The sequence below is a fragment of the Myotis lucifugus genome, unplaced genomic scaffold (genome assembly GCF_000147115.1).
Source record: "Myotis lucifugus unplaced genomic scaffold, Myoluc2.0 scaffold_333, whole genome shotgun sequence".
NCBI lineage: Eukaryota > Metazoa > Chordata > Mammalia > Chiroptera > Vespertilionidae > Myotis > Myotis lucifugus.
This window is the reverse complement of record NW_005871381.1, coordinates 369,671-392,748: the sequence shown is the minus strand read 5'-3', so window position 1 is coordinate 392,748 and position 23,078 is coordinate 369,671. Positions and strand designations below refer to the sequence as shown.

At 33.9% G+C, this 23,078-nt stretch overlaps 1 protein-coding gene across 1 annotated transcript in view; it reads left to right on the top strand.

Annotated features, from left to right (window-relative positions):
* Positions 1-23,078, top strand: part of RANBP17 (RAN binding protein 17) — a 210,124-nt gene that overhangs the window by 15,082 nt on the left and 171,964 nt on the right. The window contains exons 7-13 of the mRNA XM_023764505.1: positions 427-500; positions 2,935-3,054; positions 5,330-5,476; positions 6,068-6,240; positions 8,809-9,002; positions 15,544-15,649; positions 18,750-18,885. Coding sequence (XP_023620273.1) covers positions 427-500; positions 2,935-3,054; positions 5,330-5,476; positions 6,068-6,240; positions 8,809-9,002; positions 15,544-15,649; positions 18,750-18,885 — 950 coding nt within the window. The remainder of the gene's footprint in view (positions 1-426; positions 501-2,934; positions 3,055-5,329; positions 5,477-6,067; positions 6,241-8,808; positions 9,003-15,543; positions 15,650-18,749; positions 18,886-23,078) is intronic.

The window sequence follows — 23,078 nt, the reverse complement described above, 5'->3', positions numbered from 1 at the left end:
AAATGAAAATTTAACAATAATTATAAGCAGCAAAAAAACACAAAAATATTCACAGCACAATATCCTGAGATTTTAACAATGGTAAATTGTCTCAGATTCTTGCATTTTCTCCAAGTATAAGGTAGAATGAAGGCATTATCAGACTTGCAAATTCTCCTGAAATTTATCCCTATGCACTTGTTTGCCACCTAATCATACAGGTATCAGCATGAAAGGGTTGTCAGGTTGAAAAGCAAATTGTTTGAGATGGGAGATGTTCGAGAAATGAGGTTCCACTATATTTCATCTTTCAAAAGAAAATAAACCTAACAAGAAAGAGTGGCTGCATACAGAGGTCTTAGAGTTCTTGGTTTGTTTGATAAAGTCTTACTATGTTAAGATCACAGAATTTTAAGTAATGGTATTAGAAAATAATTTTTTTTCTAGTTTTTCTGGAACCAGAAACATTGGATCTTTTCTTCAATTTGTATCATTCACTTCCACCACTACTATCTCAGTTAGTAAGTAAAAATCATTTATTATTTCATTAAAAACTATCTGTGATCTTTATCTAAGGTTGTTTTAGATTTACTTTTAAAAATTCTACTTATATTCTTGGTTGGTTTACCTCTCACAGGAAAGTCTTACATTTCTGGGATTTGTGTTGCTGAAGCTGTTTGTCAGATTCTGTTCAGAGTCAACAGTGCATTCTATTTCATGGGTGATCCCAGAGCCATTTACTGTTGATTTAGCTCCTGCCCAGAGCCAGCACAGCCCATCAACCTCCTAAGTTTATCTTCCTTCCTATTCAGTCCCCATTCTTTCTGGGCCTCAGTCCAGTAATTGGCCACCCCATCAGTTACCTTCCCTTCTCTTACCCTCTTTCTAGCTCTTTCTCAGCCCTGCCTGTCTCCAGGTCTTCCTCATGCCAGGCCGTCCCCATCAGATATCTCTGAAGGAGAAACAGAGACCTGCTCACTTGATTTTGTGCTCATTACTTCAGTTGTTAATTTTTTAAAATCCAATTCTATCATGTGGTTTAACAATTCTTGAAATTCTTTGATTATATACTAGATCTTTGAGACTCTGAACCTCATCCTGTGGGATCTAAAACAGAAACCAGGCGAGATTGGACAAAAAAAAGATAGAAGAAAAAGTTGTCAGTTTAATATCTAAGCTTGTAGAAGTAAAGTTGGGAATTCTAATATTGCCATTTCCTGAAAAAGATGCTCCTAATTTAAAGTGCATATCAGTGTTTTGATGTGTTGTCGCCTAGAAGGAAGAAACAGATTCACAAAAATACTCTTTTCTTTTTCTTTTTTGTTAAGGGATATGCTCCTGAAGCTAGGATTTTAAGATGGTGGTTTGGAAACAAGGTTTCAGAGGACACATATGTGTCCAGGTGGTGCCACCAAGCTTCAGCCTTCTGTCTTTTAACCACAATAGTCTTGTTTTTAGTTGTTTAAAACCGTCGTTGTGTGTACAATTATGTTTTGGATAAAACAAGCTATTAGTGCTTAAAAAATAAAATGGAATATAATGGCTTTAAGAAAAAAGTAACATTTATTGGGCATGCCCTATTAATATATGGTGCTTATGTCACTTTATCCTCAAAGTGGCCCTGCAGGGGGTATTATTACCCTATGTATACTGGAAACCACACTGGCAAAGGGGACTTTCTCAGGGCAATGAACTAACGATTGGAGCTGAGATTCAAACCTACGTGTTTTGGCACCCCCAACTCTGGATATTTTTAATATGCAGTAGTTCCCAATCCTTCTACACGTCAGAATTGCCCAAGAAGTTTTTTTTTTGTTTTGTGTTTGTTGGTTGGTTTTTCAACAATAAGGCAAACTGGAGAACATCTGAAAATGCCATCCTCTGATTTTTGTCCTTATTCTCACCCTTGCCAAGAGACCCAGGCATTATGTGTGAAATGGAAATATTTAAATATCAGCACAAATTGTATTTTTTTAAAAATCAGGCAAGCAAATGTTATGTGGACAAAAACATATGGGCCAGTTTGACCTAAAAGTGACCAACCTGGGGCCTCTCATTTAATGATCCAGCAGACTTCATGGGCACCAGTGGTGGAATTAAGAAGCCAGGTAGTGAAATTATCTGGTAAAGTACTAACTTTAGGAAGATAACTAGGCCATAGATACTTGGTAGGCATTTTTATAGAGCATCTAACTCTTCCAGCAGCATTTCCAAATTGCTCCTCAAGATATTAATGAATATTCTGTTAGCAGATAAATTTGGGACATGCTAGATTCAGTAAAGTTGTTGGAGTCCCTCATCTCCCTCCATTTGCAGGATACCATAGTGCATAACGCACTATTTCCCAAATATATTCTATCACAAAACCATACTATATTTTTGGTTGAACACCTGGTTCATGGGTTCACAAAAGTTCTGGTCCTCAGAAGCAGTTGAAAGCCTTTTGAGTGTATATGTCCAGGCTCTGCTCTGGGCATATCCTATATAATAAAAGCCCAGCAACCAGACGACAGAATGACCAGAACGACCGGTCGACCAGTCGCTATGACGTGCACTGACCACCAGGGGGCAGATGCTCAATGCAGAAGCTGCCCCCTGGTGGTCAGTGCGCTCCCACAGTGGGAGCACTGCTTGGTTGACCAGGATGAGCGGTGCTCCCACAGCTGGCCTATCCCTGCAGGCCACTCCCCCCACCAGTGCACGAATCCCGTGCACCGGGCCTCTAGTATAATATATGAAAAAATATTAGAAGAGAATACACACCAATAGAAATGTTAATGTGGGTTTGAAGGGTTGTCGGTGGTGGAGGTAGATAGGTTAAATTTTTAGCTTTTATTTTTGAATTCTATAATGCTTTTTAATCACAAAAATAAAAAATCATATTTTTTATGTAGAGACAAATGTGGCCATAGTTACTTTTAAAATTGAAATGACTCTTGTTGTTTTCTTTTTTAGGCGCTTTCATGTTTAGTTCAGTTTGCTTCTACTAGAAGGTCCTTATTCAGCAGTCCTGAACGTGCCAAGTACCTTGGTAATTTAATTAAGGGAGTAAAACGGATACTTGAAAACCCTCAGGTATTTATGAAGAAACCGAATTAATACTTAGCATATAGAAATATAGTTTTTTTGCTGAAAGGTGCATAGTAAACTCATTTCTTTATTATGATTCTACAAGAAAATATGAAGTATCATATTCATCTTCCTTATAGTTCTTTTGTAGTAAAAATGTGCACATTTCCTGACAGACTTCTGTGTTCTTCCTCTTGTATTTTTCCATTCTTCTAGGTGAATAGAGGTCATATATCGTATACTTCTGCTTTTCACTGTTGTACTACATTTCTTCGCTTGCACTTCTTAAGTTACCGAAGTCATTAATTCAGAGTTATATCTACCTTCTGAACTAGAAGACAATATAAATCTGAATGTTAATATTGGCGTAAATGGCTTTAAATGATGAAATGATGTCTTTTTTGCCCTCTTGTGGACAAATAAGAGTTTGTAGATTTTTAAAATCTACGTTCTGCACTAAGTGCAAAGCTTCAATAGCTATATTCATTTAAAAGAATTGCAAAACCATTATTAATTATTTGCCTACATAAAATTTTTTGTTTCACTTTTTATTTTGTTTTAGTTTAAAATATTTGTAACGAAAGTATAGATTTAAAAGGTTAAATGATGAATTTAAGGAAGTTTATATAAATCTCTTGGTTACTACTAATTTTGAGGGGACATGAAAAAAATGTATTCATAAAGACCAGTTGTTTTTACAGGTTGTTTTTATATGTTGTGCATTTGCTTTACCTTTTCAATTTAATATAACTAAAATGTGTTTTGCTGGTAAATGAAATTTTACCAATACACTTAAAATTTTTTAATTTTAATTACTATCATCAATCATATGTGGAAAGTAATATGCTAATAGCAGATAATTCTTTTAATTGATTTAACATCTAAATGTTGATGTTTCATGGCTGTAAAAGTTAGTTTGAATATTATATTGATTATTTTGGAATTACATGTATTAAAAGACCTGTGAGCACAAAATATCTTTTTGTAATTTGCCCTTAATAATTAGACACTATTTTATGTTCTTTCCTTGAGCTCATTTGAATGAAATTTCTTATAAATTCCTTCAGTATTAAACAAATACTTTTTTAATTCTGTTTTATGCCAGCTACAGAGCAAAGTGCTCAAATTATCAAGATCATAACACGTGTCCCCTATCTTCAAGGATCTCACAGACAACTGGGTGCATCTCTTTTAGTCTTTTCTTTTAACCTAGCCTCTTTCAAAAGTTATTTCTGTATCTTGTGCTATTTTTGTTAAACTTTGTGCCCTACATGACAATAAATTATTTGAATGACTCTTCATTTAGCAACTAACTGGAAGATGCATGAGGGTACAGTGCTTGTAGGTACTCAACAAAAATTTGTTGAATTAAAATAAATTTCTGTTATTTGTGTGTGCACATATACTATTTATCTTAAGGTGGGTGGGATGCTCTTTTCTAGGGTTTCTAGAGGCCATTCTTATATTCTTTACTAGAGCCCCGGTGCATGAAATTTGTGCACTCGGGGATGTGGGTGGGAGGGTCCCTCAGCCCAGATTGCAAAAGGACGCAGGCCAGGCTGAGGAATCCCACCGGTGCACAATTGGGGCCGGAGAGGGATCTGGGAGGTTGACCAGCCTGGGAGGTAACCGTGGGAAGGCTCCAGGGCGTGTCCAGCCCGTCTCACTCAGTCCTGATCAGCGGACCCCAGCAGCAAGCTAACCTGTTGGTTGGAGCATCTGCCCCCTGGTGGTCAGTACACATCATAGCGACCGGTTGACTGTCTGCCCTATGGTGGTCAGTGCACGTCATAGCAAGTGGTTGAGCAGCCTTAGCATATCATTAGCATATTACACTTTGATTGGTTGAATGGCCAACCAGACAACTGGACACAGCATATTAGGCTTTGATTATATAGGATTTTCTTTCTCAAATATTTTTCAAATCTTCTATTGACTTATGTTTAAGCCACAACACACATACATACACACACACACGCACACACACACATTTTTTTGTGTAATATAATGGGTTCCTAAACATTATAATTTAGCCATCATAGTGCAAAGTTTCCTGCAAAGCTTCTACTTTGGATTCCTTATTATTAATAATTTATAACAACATTAAATCCAGCAGAAATTGTTTTCTTTCATTACTATTTACTCAGTTGACACAAAATAACATAAGTTCTCATGAAAACTGGAAGACTTAATAAAATACTCTTGGAATTTTATTGATGGTCATCAGCTTGGTTTGTTTTTAAGTATTTTTAAAAGTCTTTCTTTTTGTCTCATATTTTAGGGTTTGTCTGATCCAGGTAATTACCATGAATTTTGTCGATTTTTGGCTCGTTTGAAGACAAATTATCAGCTGGGAGAATTAGTTATGGTGAAGGAGTATCCTGAAGTTATCAGATTGATTGCTAATTTTACCATTACTAGCCTACAGGTAAAAAGAAATTTATAATTGATATTAAACTGTAGGTAGTTTTAAAGCAATTTCTTGGTAAGATTTGGTGAGGATTTTAAAAATATCTATTAGAGTACTTTGCTCAAAATGTTCATTGCAAGGTTTTAGGTTAAAAAGTTCATTAAACATTTTATAATAAAAATTAGAGGCCATCTAAGTATCTAATAATTGAAGAATTAATTGAGAAGCTGTAGTATCTATGTGAAGAAATATACAAGTTTTTACAGAGTGGTGTTAGGGAAAATTCTATTTTTAAATTTAGGGAAAGGTTTTAAAACTGTATTTCCCACATGATATCACCTCTGTGAAAAAATATTCATGGAAAGAAGATTAGAAGGAAGTTATTAACATTTTGATAGTGAACATTCTGGGTGATAGAGTAATGAGAGATTGTTGGTTTCTTCTTTATGCTTTTTTTGCATTTACAAAATGTGCTACGTTAAGTGTTCATTAGTTATATAATCTGAATAAAAGTTAATTTTAAAATCTGTGTTTAGTAATTTTGCCTCTGTAATTCTTATTCTAGGAAGCTATGTCATTTTAAATAACATTTGCTTTATTTCTTTGTAGCATTGGGAGTTTGCTCCCAACAGTGTTCATTATTTATTAACTCTGTGGCAAAGGATGGTAGCTTCAGTTCCTTTTGTGAAATCAACTGAACCCCACTTATTAGACACTTATGCACCAGAAATCACGAAGGCCTTTATCACTTCTCGGTTGGAATCTGTTGCCATAGTTGTGAGGTATTGAAAACTAAATCTTTCTGTTGTATTTTCATCTTTTGCATCTTGGAATTTTAAAAAATTTAGGAATAATTTACCTACTGTAAAATTCACCCTTTTTAGTGTACAGTTTTATGAGTTCTGACAAATGTATACGGTTGTATAACTACCATCACAATTAAGATATAGAATGGTTTCATCACCCCCTAAAAGTTCTTTTGGGTCCCTTTGTAGTCATTTCTTTCCCCACCCTTAGCCTCTGGCCATTGCTGATTTGTTTTGTTTCCCTATAGTGTTTGCCTTTTCCGGAATGTTGTATGAATGAAATTATACAGTAGATAGCCTTTTAGTCTGGCTTCTTTCACTTAGCATCGTGCACTTACGAGTTCTCCAGGTTGAGTTAGCAGTTGTTTTCTTTTCATTGCAGTATAGTATTCCATTTTATGGAAGATCACAATTTATCCATTCACATCTGAATGGACATTTGGGTGGTTTTCATTTTTATCAATTATGAATAAAACAGCTGTAAATGGTCCTGTACAGATTTTTCTATGAACATAAATTTTTGTTTCTTTTGTGTAAGTACCAAGGTGTGAGACTCCTAGGATGCATAGTAAGTGTGTTTTATTTTGTAAGAAACTGCCAAACTCTTTCCCAAAGTGGCTGTATCATTTTGCATTCCCACCAGCAATGTATGAAAGATTCAATTGCTCTGCATCCTCACCAGCACTTGATATTATCAGTCTTTAAAAATTTTAGTCATTCGAATAGGTATGTAGTGGTACCTCATTGTGGTTTTAATTTGCATTCCTTGAATGAATAATAATGTTGATCATCTTTTTATGGGCTTGTCATATGTATGTATTCTTTGGAAAATGCCTGTCAAATCTTTTGCCGATTTTTTATTGGATTGTTTATTTTCTTATATTGAGATTTGAGGGGGTCTGTATATTCTGGTCACAAGTCTTTTTATCATCTGTTTTTCAGATACTTTCTCCCAGTTCATAACTTGCCTTTTCATTTCCTTAGTAGTCTTTCAAAGATAAATTGTTTTAAAGTTTGCAGTCCAATTTATCCTTTATTTTTTCTTCTAAAAGTTATGTACTTTCAGAACTAACATTTAGATCTATTCATTTTTAGTTAATTTTTGTGATGTGAGGTAAGGTTTGAGGTTTCTGTTGTTGTTTAGCATATGGATGGCCAATTATATCAACACCCTTTGTAGAAAAGACTTCTTTCTCCATTGAATTGCCTTTGCACTGTTTTCAAAAATTAATTGACCGCATACATGTGGTTCTATTTCTTGACGCTATTCTCATTAATTTAACTGTTTCTCCTTCTGCCAATACCCTATCTCAGTGGTCGGCAAACTCATTAGTCAACAGAGCCAAATATCAACAGTACAACGATTGAAATTTCTTTTGAGAGCCAAATTTTTTAAACTTAAACTATATTGGTAGGTACATTGTTATTAACTTAATTAGGGTACTCCTAAGGCTTAGGAAGAGCCACACTCAAGGGGTCAAAGAGCCGCATGTGGCTCGCAAGCCGCAGTTTGCCGACCACTGCCCTATCTTGAATACAGTGATCTTATAATAAGCTTTGAAATCAGGTAGTATGAGTCTTCCACCGTGGTTTCCCTTTTCAAAAATTATTTTGGCTCTAGAATAAATATTTTGCAATAAAATGGGTGGATCCCTCAAACATTATATTAAGCAAAGGAAGGCAGACATAAAAGAGTACACTGTATAACTTCCATGAGGTGCAAAATCAGGCCAAATTAATCTGCTCTTCTTTTGGGTATATAAGAGGGGACTTCCGGGCAATAAGGAGGACTCAGGAACTGGAAACGTGCTGGTTCTTGTTCTGAGTGCCAGTCGCATTGGTGTGTTCACTTTGTAAAATTCATCAAGCTGTACACCTGATGAGTGAGCTCTTCTGTATGTGTATTATATGTGACTATAAAATTTTTATGAAAATAAGGGAGCCAAAAAAAAAGTATTTTGGCTCTTTTACTTCTTTTGTTTTTCCATGTAAATTTTAGAATTATCTTGTTAGTATCTACAATAAAATCCTGGTGGAATTTTAACTGGGATTGCATTGAATTTGTATATTAATTTAGGGGAAGAATTGATATCTAAGCAATATCAAGTCTTTCAGCCAGTAACCATGTTTATTTTTTAATATATTTAGTTCTGTAATTTCTTTCATCAGTGTTTGTAGTATTCAGCCTTAAGATTTTACATATATTTAATTAGATTTAAGTAGTAGTTTATTTTTTCTGGTACCTTTGGAAGATACTGTTTTTTAAATTTTAATCTCCAATTTTTCATTGCTAGTATATAGTAATACAATTAAATTTTGTATATTGATCCTATATGCCAGAATCTTGGTAAACTCACCTGCTAGTACAAGTAGCTTTTTTGGGGGTGTTTTTTTAATGTATGCAATCATGCTATTTTCAAATATAGACATTTTATTTCTTCCAATCTATTTGTCTTTTATTTCTTTATCCATTATGGAATTTTATTTAACATCAATAAAGTACATCACACTAATGCCTGCAAACTTGTTCTTATATATTTGCAGAGATAATTTAGATGATCCGCTGGATGATACTGCCACCGTCTTTCAGCAGTTGGAGCAGCTATGCACTGTCAGCAGATGTGAATATGAGAAGACATGCACTCTTCTTGTACAGTTGTTTGACCAAAACGCACAGAATTACCAAAAGCTTCTGCATTCTGCTTCTGGGATAACGGTGGACATGGCAATTCAGGAAGGTCAGTGAATTTTATCTGACTATTATATGGTATGTACAATTTTAAGTAGCTTCATTAATCACTGTAGTAATTTTATGCAAATTATTTTTATATATTTCCCCCAATTCCTCACCCACCCACCCCCAATAAGCATTAATTTTTTTAACCTTTTGGATATTTTGGTGGCTTGATGGTTAATTTTTAGTTTTCTTTATGATTTACAGGAAATATTTTTCTCTGGAATCAGTATCTAGAAAAGCTGATAACGAGTAGAGTTTATTATCTTATAACTAGCTTTTAACTGATCTAATTGATCATGTTTTCTTCTTTGTTGTAGAAGACTGCAAATTCAGAGCCTAAATAGATCATAATATAGTTACACAATGCAATACTATATAACAATAAAATGAATGAGCTATAGGTGTACTTAAAGATGAATATCAGAGATAAGATATTTAGTGGGAGGGGGGCAATTGTTAGGAAACTATATATAGTTTGAAATAATTAATAAAACCTCAAAACAAGTGATCCTAAAAATATATTGTTTTGGAACATATAATGATATGCTCAAGTGATATAATGAAAGAAAAATGTCAAGAGAATAGTAAGCTCTAAATGCAGGATCATGGTTACCTTCAGAGTGGGAGGTAAGGAGACAAGCTAGGGGAGGGATATGAAGATAGGAGTGAGTATACTGGTAAAGCCTTGGTTCACAGGTGTTTGTTTTATTACACTTCATATACATGAGACATTGTTTTTCATATATATAAATATTACATTACAATGGAAAAAGATTCAGTTGTGAAATCAAAGACCTGTTTTTCTACAAAAGGATATTTCTTACAAAAGGATATTAGCTGTTCTAAGATATATTGATGAAATTAACTGAACAGTAATAATTTACTAATGTTACATAGGTTTGTATATTGAATAAATAAGTCAGACTTGATTTTTGATTAATATAAATTCAAGGAGTTTTTATAGTTAGGTACATTATGTAGTTTTAATAAAATGCCATTTCAAAGTCTCTAATATAATGCCTTATACATAGAAAATTTTAAATAAGTATTTTTTCCTTCTAGTCCAAAGGTCAGTAGCAAGGAATTTGTCCATCTTTTAAAGATTTCTATGGTCTACTAAAAATGATTGTTCTATATTATGAAAAATACCTCACGTGGCTCTAGTTTGTACTACTGTATGTAGTAGTATTCAATTTCTTTTGTGCAGACTAAACACTTCAGTTAGTGTTGAACAAAGAAAATTATATGCTCTCGTTATATGTGCTTTAATTTAGATGCTTAATGGCTTTTAATGTTACAAAATAAGTTTATTATTATATTATAATCTCATTTGTATTATATTGTCTTGCTCTTCCATATTTGTGGTGATGTGGTCATGGTTTACGAAAACAATAATCCCTAAGAAATAGGTCATTAACAGTAGTTAACGATTACTTGTGATCTATGGTAATGACTGATTTCTTTGGGATTATTGCAGTTATAAACCATAATTACAGATTATTACAGCAATAATTATTTTGTTTAAGGAAAAAATGTTCTGTGCTTGAACAGCTGCTAAAACAAGTGCCCTGAACATTAATGGAAAATTAAAATGGAAATTTAGTCTTATTATAAGATGAGATACTTTTAAAATTTATAGATATATAATTCATGTATTGGATATTTATATATTAAATACAGTTTAGATTAGTGGATTTATATGGTTCTTTATATTTTGTGGAAATAATTCTGTAGCCAAAGTAACTTCTTAACATTTATTATTTTGAACACTGCCAGACTACAATTGTTGAGGTTTAGGGAAAGGTTTAATATTTATGAGAAATATCATTTTCATTCAGTTAAATATGAAAATTACATTTGATAGCTTAATAATAATGCCTTTTTATTTCATTGTTCACTTCTAACACTAACCCTAATTTATCCAGTCAGTAGTTGTTACTAAGGGTTAAGAAATGCCTGCTTTTCTGTTTTCTGTATGATAGAAATCACTGCTTTCTAAAACAAGAAAAGAGTATACATTCTATTTTTCTTTAAATAAATAAATATCCATTCAAAATTTATCATAATTTTAAAAAAATGCTCACAATTGATCACATGCTATCTTTGTATAGTATTCTTTGATATAAAAGTTATAATTTGAAGGTCACAGAGTAAGATGAATTAAAGAATAAAAATATATTTTCTATTATTAGGCAGTGATACTTACCATACTTCATTGAAAAAAAATCATTTTTTACTCCTACCTATCTCTCTTACTAGGTTCAATTTCTTTGGCGTGGGGTCTCTTTTCCTTCTCACCCTGTCCCATACATATACATACTAGTATTTAGTTAAAACACTACAGCAGAACATGACACATATTAGATACTCAGCAAATGATTTTCTGAGTGTATTTTACTTGGAAAATTTTTTACTTTTTTATTTTTTGTTTGCTTGTTTTACAAACAGCATTTAAAAAGTATATATGACTAATTGTAACTAGCTTTACAATTAGCCATATATACTTGTTGCAATTAAATTACAACAAGCCTCTTTGGAAAAGAGTACTTTACTTGCAGAATATCATTTAGTGCTTGTCACAAGCCTGTGAAACAGGTATTATTATCATCCTCATATTTATAAACTAAAGCCAAGAATGATTAAGTACCTAGCATAATAGTAGAGGCAGGATTGAATCCAGACTTTCCTCTTGGTAGCTAAATTGGATGCTTAATGGCTTTTAATGTTACAAAATAAGTTTATTTTGTAAACTTATTTTTAAATATTGGTCTCTATTTTTAAATATTGGTCTTCCAACAGAGAAATATAAAAATTATATGCATGATGAATTCTTTGTCTATTTTCAGCTAGGTTTGTTTTATCAACAGCTATTTGGCAAATGCTTCTGTGTTACATTAGTGAAAACTCCCAAAGTAAAATTTTTTATTTTATTTTAAATTCAACTATTCAACAAATATTCATTTTATCTGTTACATATACTTGCTTTTATGGGGGGGGGGGGTAATTTGAGAATCAAAAGAAGTGTGGAAAGCCCTAGAAATGATCCCAAAGGTAGATGAAATCTCATCTTATCTGTGGTGAAAATATGGGAGACAACTAAAGAAAAATTCAGGATTAGCAATTAAAATGTTTTAAATAAACACAAGAGATTGATAGATCATAAGATATTGTTGGATCACCAAGGTTTGTCCAGCTAATTGACACCTGTGTTGAGTATTCCCTTTTATCAGTCTTGAGAGGAAGTGGTATATATCTCATAATAGTATGAGAATGGACTTCTGGAAATTTGTTGCCTGTATTGGAATCATAGCACTGCATTTTTTAATAGGGATTTGTGACATTCAGTGAATATATGTAGATAATAGATACAGTGTTTAGAACAGTACCTACTAAATAGTATTATATAAATTTTGCTATTTTTAGTAATAGTAAAGCTTGCTTTAAGGAATATCAGTATCTAAAAATTTAAATTGACACAACATAAGGTTATTATTCATATTTATTTTGAGGAATAATTTGCAACAGGTATTTTAAAAATAATGACTCCCATAGACAAATTATTACATTCACCAAAAATTATGTTTGCAATGTTTTAGATTCATATGCATTATACAAAATGTGTATGGCCCATACACAATTGAAGCATAGTCTATTAATAATGGCTTCTGTAATATTCTGTGAAATATGGTTGATTTTCATTATTCAGTATTTATGTTCTACAAAGTTGCTGTGAATACTGAATTAGCAAATATTAAACCATTTGCTTCTAGTGGAAATACTGGGTTAGGTTCCTGTAGGCCTCTGGTCACATTTTCATCAACTGATCAACATATAACCTTCTTTTATGTGTTTTTCTGCTTAAAAACACCTTACTTAATATATATTGTTGATTCATTAACAGTGAACTTAGCCAACAGCACTATAACTCATGCCTGGATGAAGCTTATCTAACACATGTATTTTCTCTATAAAATGCATAACAGCCTTTTTTCCACTAGACAGCACCAGCACTGCTCTTGAGGACGATTTTAAATGGTAAAGTCACCAAAAAAAGGTACAACAAAATGTGGCACCGATTGATGTTTTCCTCTCCCTCTCCCTCTCCCTTCCTCTCTTAAAAAAAAAGAAAAAAAGGGCAGGGAAGGGGGATGTGAAATGTTGGCAGATTGTGTCTCAGTTATGTCTTGCCAAAATTTAGTGGCTTATCAAATAACAGTATTAAAATAAAGTTGTTTTAAAGTGAAAGATTCATGGATTGGAGGTGCCCAGTAGAATGAAAGATTGTTGGAGTTGGAAGATTCATCTTTGTGGATATTGAAATTACCACTGATTGTGATAGAAATATTGTTGGAAAAAGTGACAGCAGGCCAGGAATTAATAAAGAAATAAGGACAACTAACTTGAGGAAAAGTTGAAAATTGCAACCAGAAAGGGTATTTGGTAGTATAGTCTGATGACATAAGATGTAAAGCTGAGTACTTTTGTGGTGGAGAGAGGGAGAATGTTCTGAAAGGGCCATCAAGAACACTACTCCATGGTCAAGACCCAAGATACAAGTGGAAGTGAAAGCAGCTACCACTTGAGAGGCCCACGGAGAAAGCAGGACCATCAGGGGACAGTGTTTGTTAGTAACAGACTTTTATATTGATCATACATACTTTGGAAGTATATAAGGTAACTTTCTAAAACCTTCAGTTTCCTACATGGGCTTTTTTTTTTATTAACTTCTTCACTAATTATACATTAGTAATTCATCAAATGGAATTACTTGATCAAATTAATGATTTGATTTGATTTAACCTATTTCATGTTGTTAATGTACAAAGCTGCATAATTGGTCAATTCTGATTTATTTGTTGTTTTGCGATAGATTAAGGGATGTGGATACTTGCCAAGTTACATATTAACTTACAGGGAGTTTATCACCTCAGTATGCTGATGTCTCTCCAGAAGTTTGATGTAGTTGTTGAATAGTTGTAATATAGTGATGTCTGCTAGTATCCCCAGGAAGATAAGAATGTGTCATTTTTCTACTTAATTTTTATCTATTTACCCTTCCTAATTCTTCTTACAAGCACACACAGCCTCGTTTATTGCTGTTTAGTTCCAATACCTTGTATAAAACAACACTGTAGTTCACTTTGACAAGGTTTCCTAATACAGCAACATAATTGATATCAATATTATGAAATGGCCTGCTCATCTTTGTAAAGTCAGTCCCCAAGTATATCACAAAATTTCTTTTTAGCAAGATAATTGCTATATTAATTATTCATAAAGGTCTCAAAAATCTTAGAAAATCTGATACATAGATCAGTGAATCTAGAAGTGTAAAATAATATGCCTTAAGTAAAAACCAACTATAATAATAAAAGCATAATATGCTAATTAGACCGGATGACCTTCCGGGCGAAGCTGGGGCTGTGAGGGAAGCCCGGGCCCCGGGTCCCGGGTGCCTGCCAGCAGCTGGAGGGAAGTCCGGCTCCTGGGTGCCAGAGGGAAGCCTGGGTCCCAGGTTCCGGGGGGAAACCAGTGTCGGTAGCTGGGGGAAGGAAGACCTACTCTTGCACGAATTTCGTGCCTCGGGCCTCTAGTTCAATATAAATGCCTCTATTTCTAAATTGTCAATGTTGGCTGCCCCAAAGTAACATTTGTGAAAACTCTAGCTGTTGCCATTGTGCCACTGTTGTAAGGTTATTTAATCCTCTGCTGCAATTGCCCATGAAGTTGATTTGGTTGTCAAACTGTGATTTGCACAGTGAAAATCTTGGATTTTTAAAAATTATGCCTAAAAATACAAAGGGAATACATTGACTACCATCTATTATATTCTAAGCAGGGGTAATATTTAAAATGATCAAACTGGTACTATTATGACCAGATGAAAAGATTCTGATGATTGGATAATACTAGTATTGACTAACAGCCCTGAATCTAGACCAGGGGTGGGCAAACTTTTTGACTCGAGGGCTACAGTGGGTTCTTAAACTAGACCAGAGGGCCGGAACAAAAGCATGGATGGAGTGTTTGTGTGAACTAATATAAATTCAAAGTAAACATCATTACATAAAAGGGTACGGTCTTTTTTTTTTTTTTAGTTTTATTCATTTCAAACGGGCCAGATCCGGCCCGTGGGCCGTAGTTTGCCCACGGCTGATCTAGACACTACATTTGTTTTTTTGTTATCAAGTTTAATTTTAATCACTTAAGTCTGCAGGGTAGATACAATTATCTCCATTTTACAGGTGAAAACCCTGAGATGTAAAGGCATAAGTAACTTATTCAACATCACACAGAAAATTGGTAGAGCTGGGATTCAAACAGTTTTGGCTCTAAAATCTGTCAGTTTTACTGTTCTACTTACTGCGTTGATAAACTTAAAACCCAAACTCTCCAATCTGAAGACTGAGCTCACAATAGTTTATCACTTGTTTGGAAGAAAAGATCATTTTATAAATTTTGGAATTTTCTGAAAAATAAGCTTTCTTTCTACAATACTTCCTAAACATGTTATATGTATTTTCTTTCATGTTATATATTAGGACGTCTTGCATGGCTGGTATATTTAGTTGGGACAGTTGTTGGAGGAAGATTAACATATACCAGTACAGACGAACATGATGCTATGGATGGAGAATTATCCTGTCGGTAAGTAATGGCCATGTAATTTACAGAAATTTACAGTGTAGTTAAGAAATTTAGTTACTGAACTGGTATTATTAGCTAAAGCATTTTGTACCTGGCCTTTTGAGGAAGGCATTTTCCTTTTTATTGATGAGAATACCAAGGTTTAGAGGTTAAGTGATTTGTAGATGTCAAATCTCTAGTAAGTTGTATAGTCGGATATATTTTTAACATGTATTTAAATAGTGTGATGATTTAGGTTGCTTTTTATTTCTTAGGATTTGGTGAAGCATGCAATTTGGTGTGTATTGGGATAGTGGCAAAATTGGGATGACATACATCTGGTCAAAAGCAATGAATAGTCAGTTACCAATACAAGCTTTGTTTATGATTGTTGGCTAGATTGTTCACCTCATGACCATCCCCTTAATAAGGAGCAATTCATGTTTCTATTCTAAACTGAGGAAAATTCCTACGTATGTATGAAATGAGTGAGTTGGTTTTCCATATATTTTATTTTTTAATAGCATTTTTATAAAAAGTAATACATGTTTTTGTTGAACCCTATAAAAATTAAAATGAAGTTAATTTGGAGATAACTACTACTATCATTTTGGTAAAGACCTTGAGTCTTTTAAATTCATGCTTAAGGGTATATGTACACTACATGTGTATTTTTCAACTTTTAAACAGAAATTATACTATTGTTTTGTAAACTAAAATAGGGATACTAATAATACCTAATTCATTTGGGGCTATTATTAGGATTACATCAGTTAATATTTGTTAAATCTTAAAACAATGCCTGGCAAATATTAAGTACTATATTACTAAAAAAACAAACAAACCAACAACTCTCAAAACCCTTTCAAAAAAATCAAACATAATATTGTGAACATTTCACCTAGATATGAAATATTCTATACAGACCCTTATTTTGGAAATTTTAGGTTCTCAATTTTTTTTTTTATTATAAACTGCCTTACGGTAAGTATTCTTTTAGTTCTATTTTCCCTTCATTCCATACCCATGTCAGCCTTTAAACTGGCTCTTGTCAATGAAATTTGAATACCAATGGAATATAAATATTTTTAGTTTCTCTAAGTTTATTATTGCCAATATTAAATCACTTTAAAATATGTTTGGGGGCATTCTTAAAATGCTTTGGTTAATTTTAAACCAAGTGAACAGTTTGCCTCTATACCATCTTTTAATATAACATTATAGATTTAGTAAAGTGGAAATTAAATATAATATAGTTTGATTTTTTAAAAGTTTTTATCATCAACTAGAGAAATACCCATTGGCACTATTTTTCTGAGAACTATATAACAGGAAGTAAACAAAAGAGGGTGTATATTTGTCAAGTAGAAAATTTTAATTTTTTCTTTAAGCAGCAAACATATATAACTTGAAAGAAGATTTTTTTTGTGTTTTAGTCTGCATTCTTTACGAAACAGAGCCTTAGGTGAAGTTTATGGGCGAAGGCTTTTTGAGGGTTGGAAGAAGGGTTGCCTTTTCAGGGAAGAAAGAGTGAAGGAAAAGGAGATGAGAGAATAAGGGGAAGAAAATAGGACCAATCTTCATTATTCACAGATTTCATATTTGCAAATTTGTCATTGCTAAAATTTAATTGTACCCCTAATCAACACTCGTGGTGCTATTGTAGTCCTTCTTGGACGTATGCATAGATGCTCTGCCTTCTTTTGGCTCCCATGCTGTAAATGTATCCTTTTTTTGCTGTCTACTTTTTTGCTGTCTACTTAGTGCCATCATTTTTGCATTTTTGTTGCTGGTTTTGCTATTTAAAATGGCCCCTCCAGCAGAGTGCTGAAGTGCTGGCCAGTTTCTTAGCACAAGAAGGCTGAAATATGCCTTTCACAGAAAGGACGTGTGTTTAGGTGAACTTCGTTTAGGCAAGTTGTAGTGTTATTGGCTGTGAGTTCAACATTAACGAATCAACAATATACTTAATATTGTTGTCCTTACAGAAACACATGTAAAACAAGGTATGTGTTGATCAGTTGATGAAAAATATTGTGACCATAGTTCTTCAGGAACCTAATCCTATATTTCCTTTAGGAGTAGTGGTTCAATATTCACTAATTCAGTTTTCATGGCAACTTTGTAGAATATAACTACCATGAATAATGAGAATGAACTGTATAAGGTGGTACATTACACACATGGTGACTGTTTTCCCCAAAGACCATGCGGAACCACTTTGCCTCACGGTGGTTTATGGAGGTTGGGGATGAGGGCTAAGGGAAAGCAGTTTATCTGTTCACTTATATCTGTGTCCCATTTTAATTGGTTGAAGTCTACTCCGTATTTCTTAGTTGTGTTCTCTGGCCTCTTTGAGAAGTTGCTGGGGAAGTCAGAAGATTCAGCTTGATATTCATAATAAATGTAGATATTTACTTATACCTATGTATATTATTATATACTGGAGGCGCGGTGCACGAGATTCGTGCACTTGAGGGGGGGGTGTCCCTCAGCCCAGCCTGCACCCTCTCTCAGTCCAGGACCCCTCGGGGGATGTCTGCCCCCGGGATTGGGCCTAAGCCAGCAGTCAGACATCCCTCTCGCAGTCTGGGGCTCTCGTAGTGTGGAACCCCTCACTCCTTACCACCCACCTGCAGCAGAGGCGGGAGAGGCTCCCGCTACCGCCACTGCGCTCACCAGCCGTGAGCCCAGCTTCTGGCTGAGCGGTGCTCCCCCTGTGGGGAGCGGTGCTCCTGCATTGAGCGTTTCCCCCCTGGTGGTCAGTGTGCATCATAGTGACTGGTCGTTTTGCCATTCAGTCGATTTGCATATTAGGCTTTTATTATATAGGATTTGTATATGTCATATGTATTTATAACTTTTTGTAAAATAAAAACATACGTCTATAGGTTTGTATGCTTGTATGTGTATAGGTATATGTGTCTTAGGGAAAAATATTAGAAATTGTAGTCTCTCTTAGTAATAGGATTTTAGATGATTTTTAAAAAATTTTTATAAGTTTTTGTGTTTTTTCACTTTTTACAGTAATTATATATTGTATTACATTGACAGTAAATGTTTTAATGTTATTTCTCTTAAGAATTTTTACTGAAGCTTTATTTCTTTCCTTCATGAAAAGCGTTTTTCAGCTTATATCGTTAATGGATACCGGATTGCCTCAGAGTTCTAATGAGAAAATAGAGCTTGCAATTCTGTGGTTCTTGGATCAGTTTCGTAAAACATATGTTGGTGACCAACTTCAAAGAACCTCAAAGGTAGGTTTTTACTAGAGATTAAAAAAATTTTTTTGAAGATAAAGAAAGATGTTCACATATAACAGCTTTGAGGTGAATGATATAGTTGGGCAATTTGTACATAAGAAATTTAATTGATCAATTGAAATCAATTGACTAATATGGAAAGCAATGTGAGATTAATTTGCTCATTGTATGCCTGGATTTACCATTTTCTTTAAAGATTGATTGACAGAGTTAGTGAATGTTTTTTATGTGGCTAGTCATTAAATAGTTAAGACTGTTTTAAAGACCTTAATGGATTTTGCCTTATAGTATTGTATTTCAAGGTTTAAAACATAAGATTTACTCTTTTAGTAGTTGGGTGTTTTTTCTGGACACTTATTTATTTATGGGATTTCCAGTGTAGTTTTTGCTCATTCCTTGGCATTTTTACATGATAGATTATGACGACTAGGAGAGTTAGACATGTCTTTGAGAGGCTATAGTTAAGTTACCTTGATGTGGAGAACACTTGTTCTATGACAATTAAAAGTTTAGCATTAAATTGAGATGAATTGATCCTAAGGCATAATGAGTGATTATTGAGAGCATGTATGTGAACCCTAACCAGATATTTAGTAGTGTTTGTGACACTGAGTAAGATCTATGAAGTTTTTTTCTTCCTGGAATAGTAACTCTTTCTAAAACCTCTGTAAGAAGTCCTAAGGATATTTTTATCTTCTTTGGATTTATAGTTTGTATTAGTAATGTGGAAGTATTTCCTATTGGAAAATTCTAGAAAAAGCTTTTTTATATTAACTAAGCTTTTTATTCCCTGAGAAAGTTAGCTTAATCTTCATCAGTTCATTTATGATTTTCTGTTAATAATAGTTGTATAATAGTGTTAAAAAGTGCTTGATTTTGTAAGGTCATCTTTTAATTAATTTCAGGTAGTTTTTGGTTTGCTTTTTAAGAAAGAAGATACAGCTTGATGCTTTCTTTGTCAAATACATTGTGATATTTTATTGCCATTTGTGATTAATGTCAATAAATATTCTTAGAATTAAGCTGCTCTTGAATGAGACCATTAGGGAGAAAAAAGAGTAGCAAGAAATAAATACGTTAGGTTGACACTAAGACAAATTGGAATCAGAAAAAAATTACATGATTTGAAATTTATACAGGGTGCCTCTTTTAACATCCTAAATGTGTTACTCAGAGGATGAGTATAAGTTGCATTATGATTAATTGTCTTGTTTTAAATGTACCCGGAGAGTTTCTTATTTTGCTTTTGCAAAGTGGATACTGTTGAAACATTACTAATTCAATATCCATTTGTTCTGGGTCTTAAATCAGAACAGTATAATATGGAGTAGAAAAACTTCAGATGTTGTGTGTAAAATACTTGGAGAGAAATATGTAAAATAAGAGTTGTTGTTTTAGGACAGTGGGACTTGGGAAATACACACATACACACATACTGTTAATATAAAGTAATTGTGGGGAAAATGAATTAAAGAAGATCAGTTTTTCTTTTTTGAAAGAGATTCCACATTAGGAAGAAAAAAACACATCATCAGACTAGTGTTTCTTTTAGTAGAATTAACATTTTTGGTGTATGTGTCTTATCCTGTTTTCAGAAACAGTTTAGGCCTAAGATGATGTTATTTCTAAGGCATTCCTAATGCATAACCCCAAAGTGAAGCCAAAGCTTTGCGCTTTTCTTTTTCTCTGGCTGGTCTGCCAATTTGCCTTAATAGGAACTCTTTTGAGGTCATTAGTATGTGCCATGACACCCCTCTAGGAACTCTTCATGCTCTTTCTGGTCCTTGCAACAAGCCTGAGAGGTTGGTATTATTGTTCCCATTTACAACTGAAAGAACAGACTGCCTAAAGCATTTATAGTAAGTTCTCTACATACTATTTTTCTGGCATCCAGCTAAGAAAAACTATATGGAAAATATATTTTGGTTGGTGTATTGTTGCATTTCAAATTGTGGCAAAAAAGAGGAGAGTGTTAGGTAACAGTAAGTGAATAATGTTTAGTGTGCACTTATTTCATACCAGGAACTTTATTAAACACTCATAAGCATTATTTCATTTAATTGGATTATATAGAGTATGACTTACAAGGTTCTCCCAATATCTCTTCTACATGTCACCAGTCTCATGACTCAGGACTCCGTACTTGGACTGCATACTCTATGTGTGCTAACTTTTCTCAGCTCCTGGAGCAGTCTCTGTTCTCTGTCAATTCTGGGCCTTTGAACATGCTTCTTCTGCCTAGGACCTATTTCTTTTAAACCCAGTTTCTCTCTGCCTTACTCCTCCTACTTTCACATTAAACACATGCTGTAGGATGCTCTTCTTAAACTCTGGGAGAATTTCTTTTCTCTGTGTTTTTTAGCACCCCATGTTTCCTATTTATATATTACTTTACATTGTAATTACATATGTTAGTAAAACATGTGGACTATAATTTGGGTTAGGACTGTTTCTGCCTTTTTTATTGTCATCACCTCCAAGTGCCTGTCATATTGCTTGTATGCTTTCTACTACATAGTGGTTGAATATATGTATTTAATAGAACTCCATAGGAAGTGGCTCTCGACCTCATATATAATACTTTCATGTAATAAAGGGTAATAAAGGAAAATGATGCTGGCTTCATTGAAATTATTTGGCAATTTTAAATGAGGTGTACTGTTAAGCATCTTGAATTTTTGTAAAATCCTGCATATGCAAAGTAATATTATTTATAGAAATAAGTGTTTCAGAAAACAGGTGGAATCATTGTGGAGTCCTATTTGATGTGTAGAAGTATGTCCTATAAGTGAGAAAGAAGAATCATCAATAGTAGATGTAGGCATTTATTTAACGGTTAATCTGTGCCAAAGACTTTGCACAGCATTTGACAAGCATTTAATTTTATCTCACAAAATTCTATGAAAATAGTTCTTTTTATTAACACCCACCCACCTCTTTTTACGTATATGGGAACTGAGTCTTGGAGCGGTTAAATGTGTTGAACTGGATTTGAACCCAGGAGCATTTTGTGGAAGTTTGAACAGCTGGGGATGAGAATGAGACACTGGACCGAAAATACTCTCAGACATTCCTCAACTCTTGCTATTATAACACTGTGAGCCAAGCTTTAAACTCCAGAGCAGGAGGTCAGTGGAACGCATTTAGGGGCAAGAAACTCATTTGAGAGAGTTCTTCACGTACAAATGTGTGGATCTCCAATTTAAAAATCAGTCTCTTTTATGGATCTACAGTGACGTTTACTGGATGACAAGCCCTTTTGTGAACAGAGTCACTCTTTAGTGTCTCAGTCTAAGAATTGGACAGACAGCTGCCAGTTGGCAGCATTAGAAGAAAGCCAATTGTATGAAAATCGAACAGAAACTAGGATATTGGCGCAAAACCAAACGATCTGTATTGCAACCGTAAAACAAGAACAAGCATAGAGACCAATCAGTTTAAACGGGAACAGGTGGGAGATCATTGGTTTTTCTTTTCTTTTTTGTAAAGGAACCTGAGGAGCTGAGGTTTTACAGATCTGGAATAGAGTTCATGGGTCAGGTGCAACAGGTAGAAACATAGAAAACTCAGGTAAATTAAGTGAATCAAACTAAATGTTTGTACAAGAAAGGAAATCTAACTATAATAGAATTGTGTAGCTTAGTTATAAACGATAGGTACATTGTCACAAATATATTAGGGAGTCAAAAGATTATGTCTAAAATTCAAAATTCAAGAAATAGCTGTATCAGCATGTTATTTAGAAGAATGGATCAAAATAGTGAAAGAAATAGCTAAAAATTTAAAAGAGTTTAAAAGTGGGTTTACTGAGTATTAGAATCAGACGTGTAGAGGAGTATGTCAGAGGATGGCAGGCTTTTCATTGTTACTGTGTGATTTTTATATGATGCATATGTAAAATTTTATAGAAATACAAATTAATTTGAACAATTATAATATTTTCTACATGCAGTGATAATGGTAAGCACATGGTATCATGGGAGCACAGAGCACATGAGTCTATAGCTGATGTATGGAAAAGGGTTTGTTAAGAGGGTGAAGTCTGGGAAAGGAGCCGCATGGAGACTCCTTGAATCTAGAGCCCAGAAGTCTAGGTGGAAGGTGGAAGGGGTAGCAAAATCAGGCCTCTGCACACTGACCAGTTTGTCCTCCATCTGTGTGTATTATTTCTGAGCTGCATCAATAAT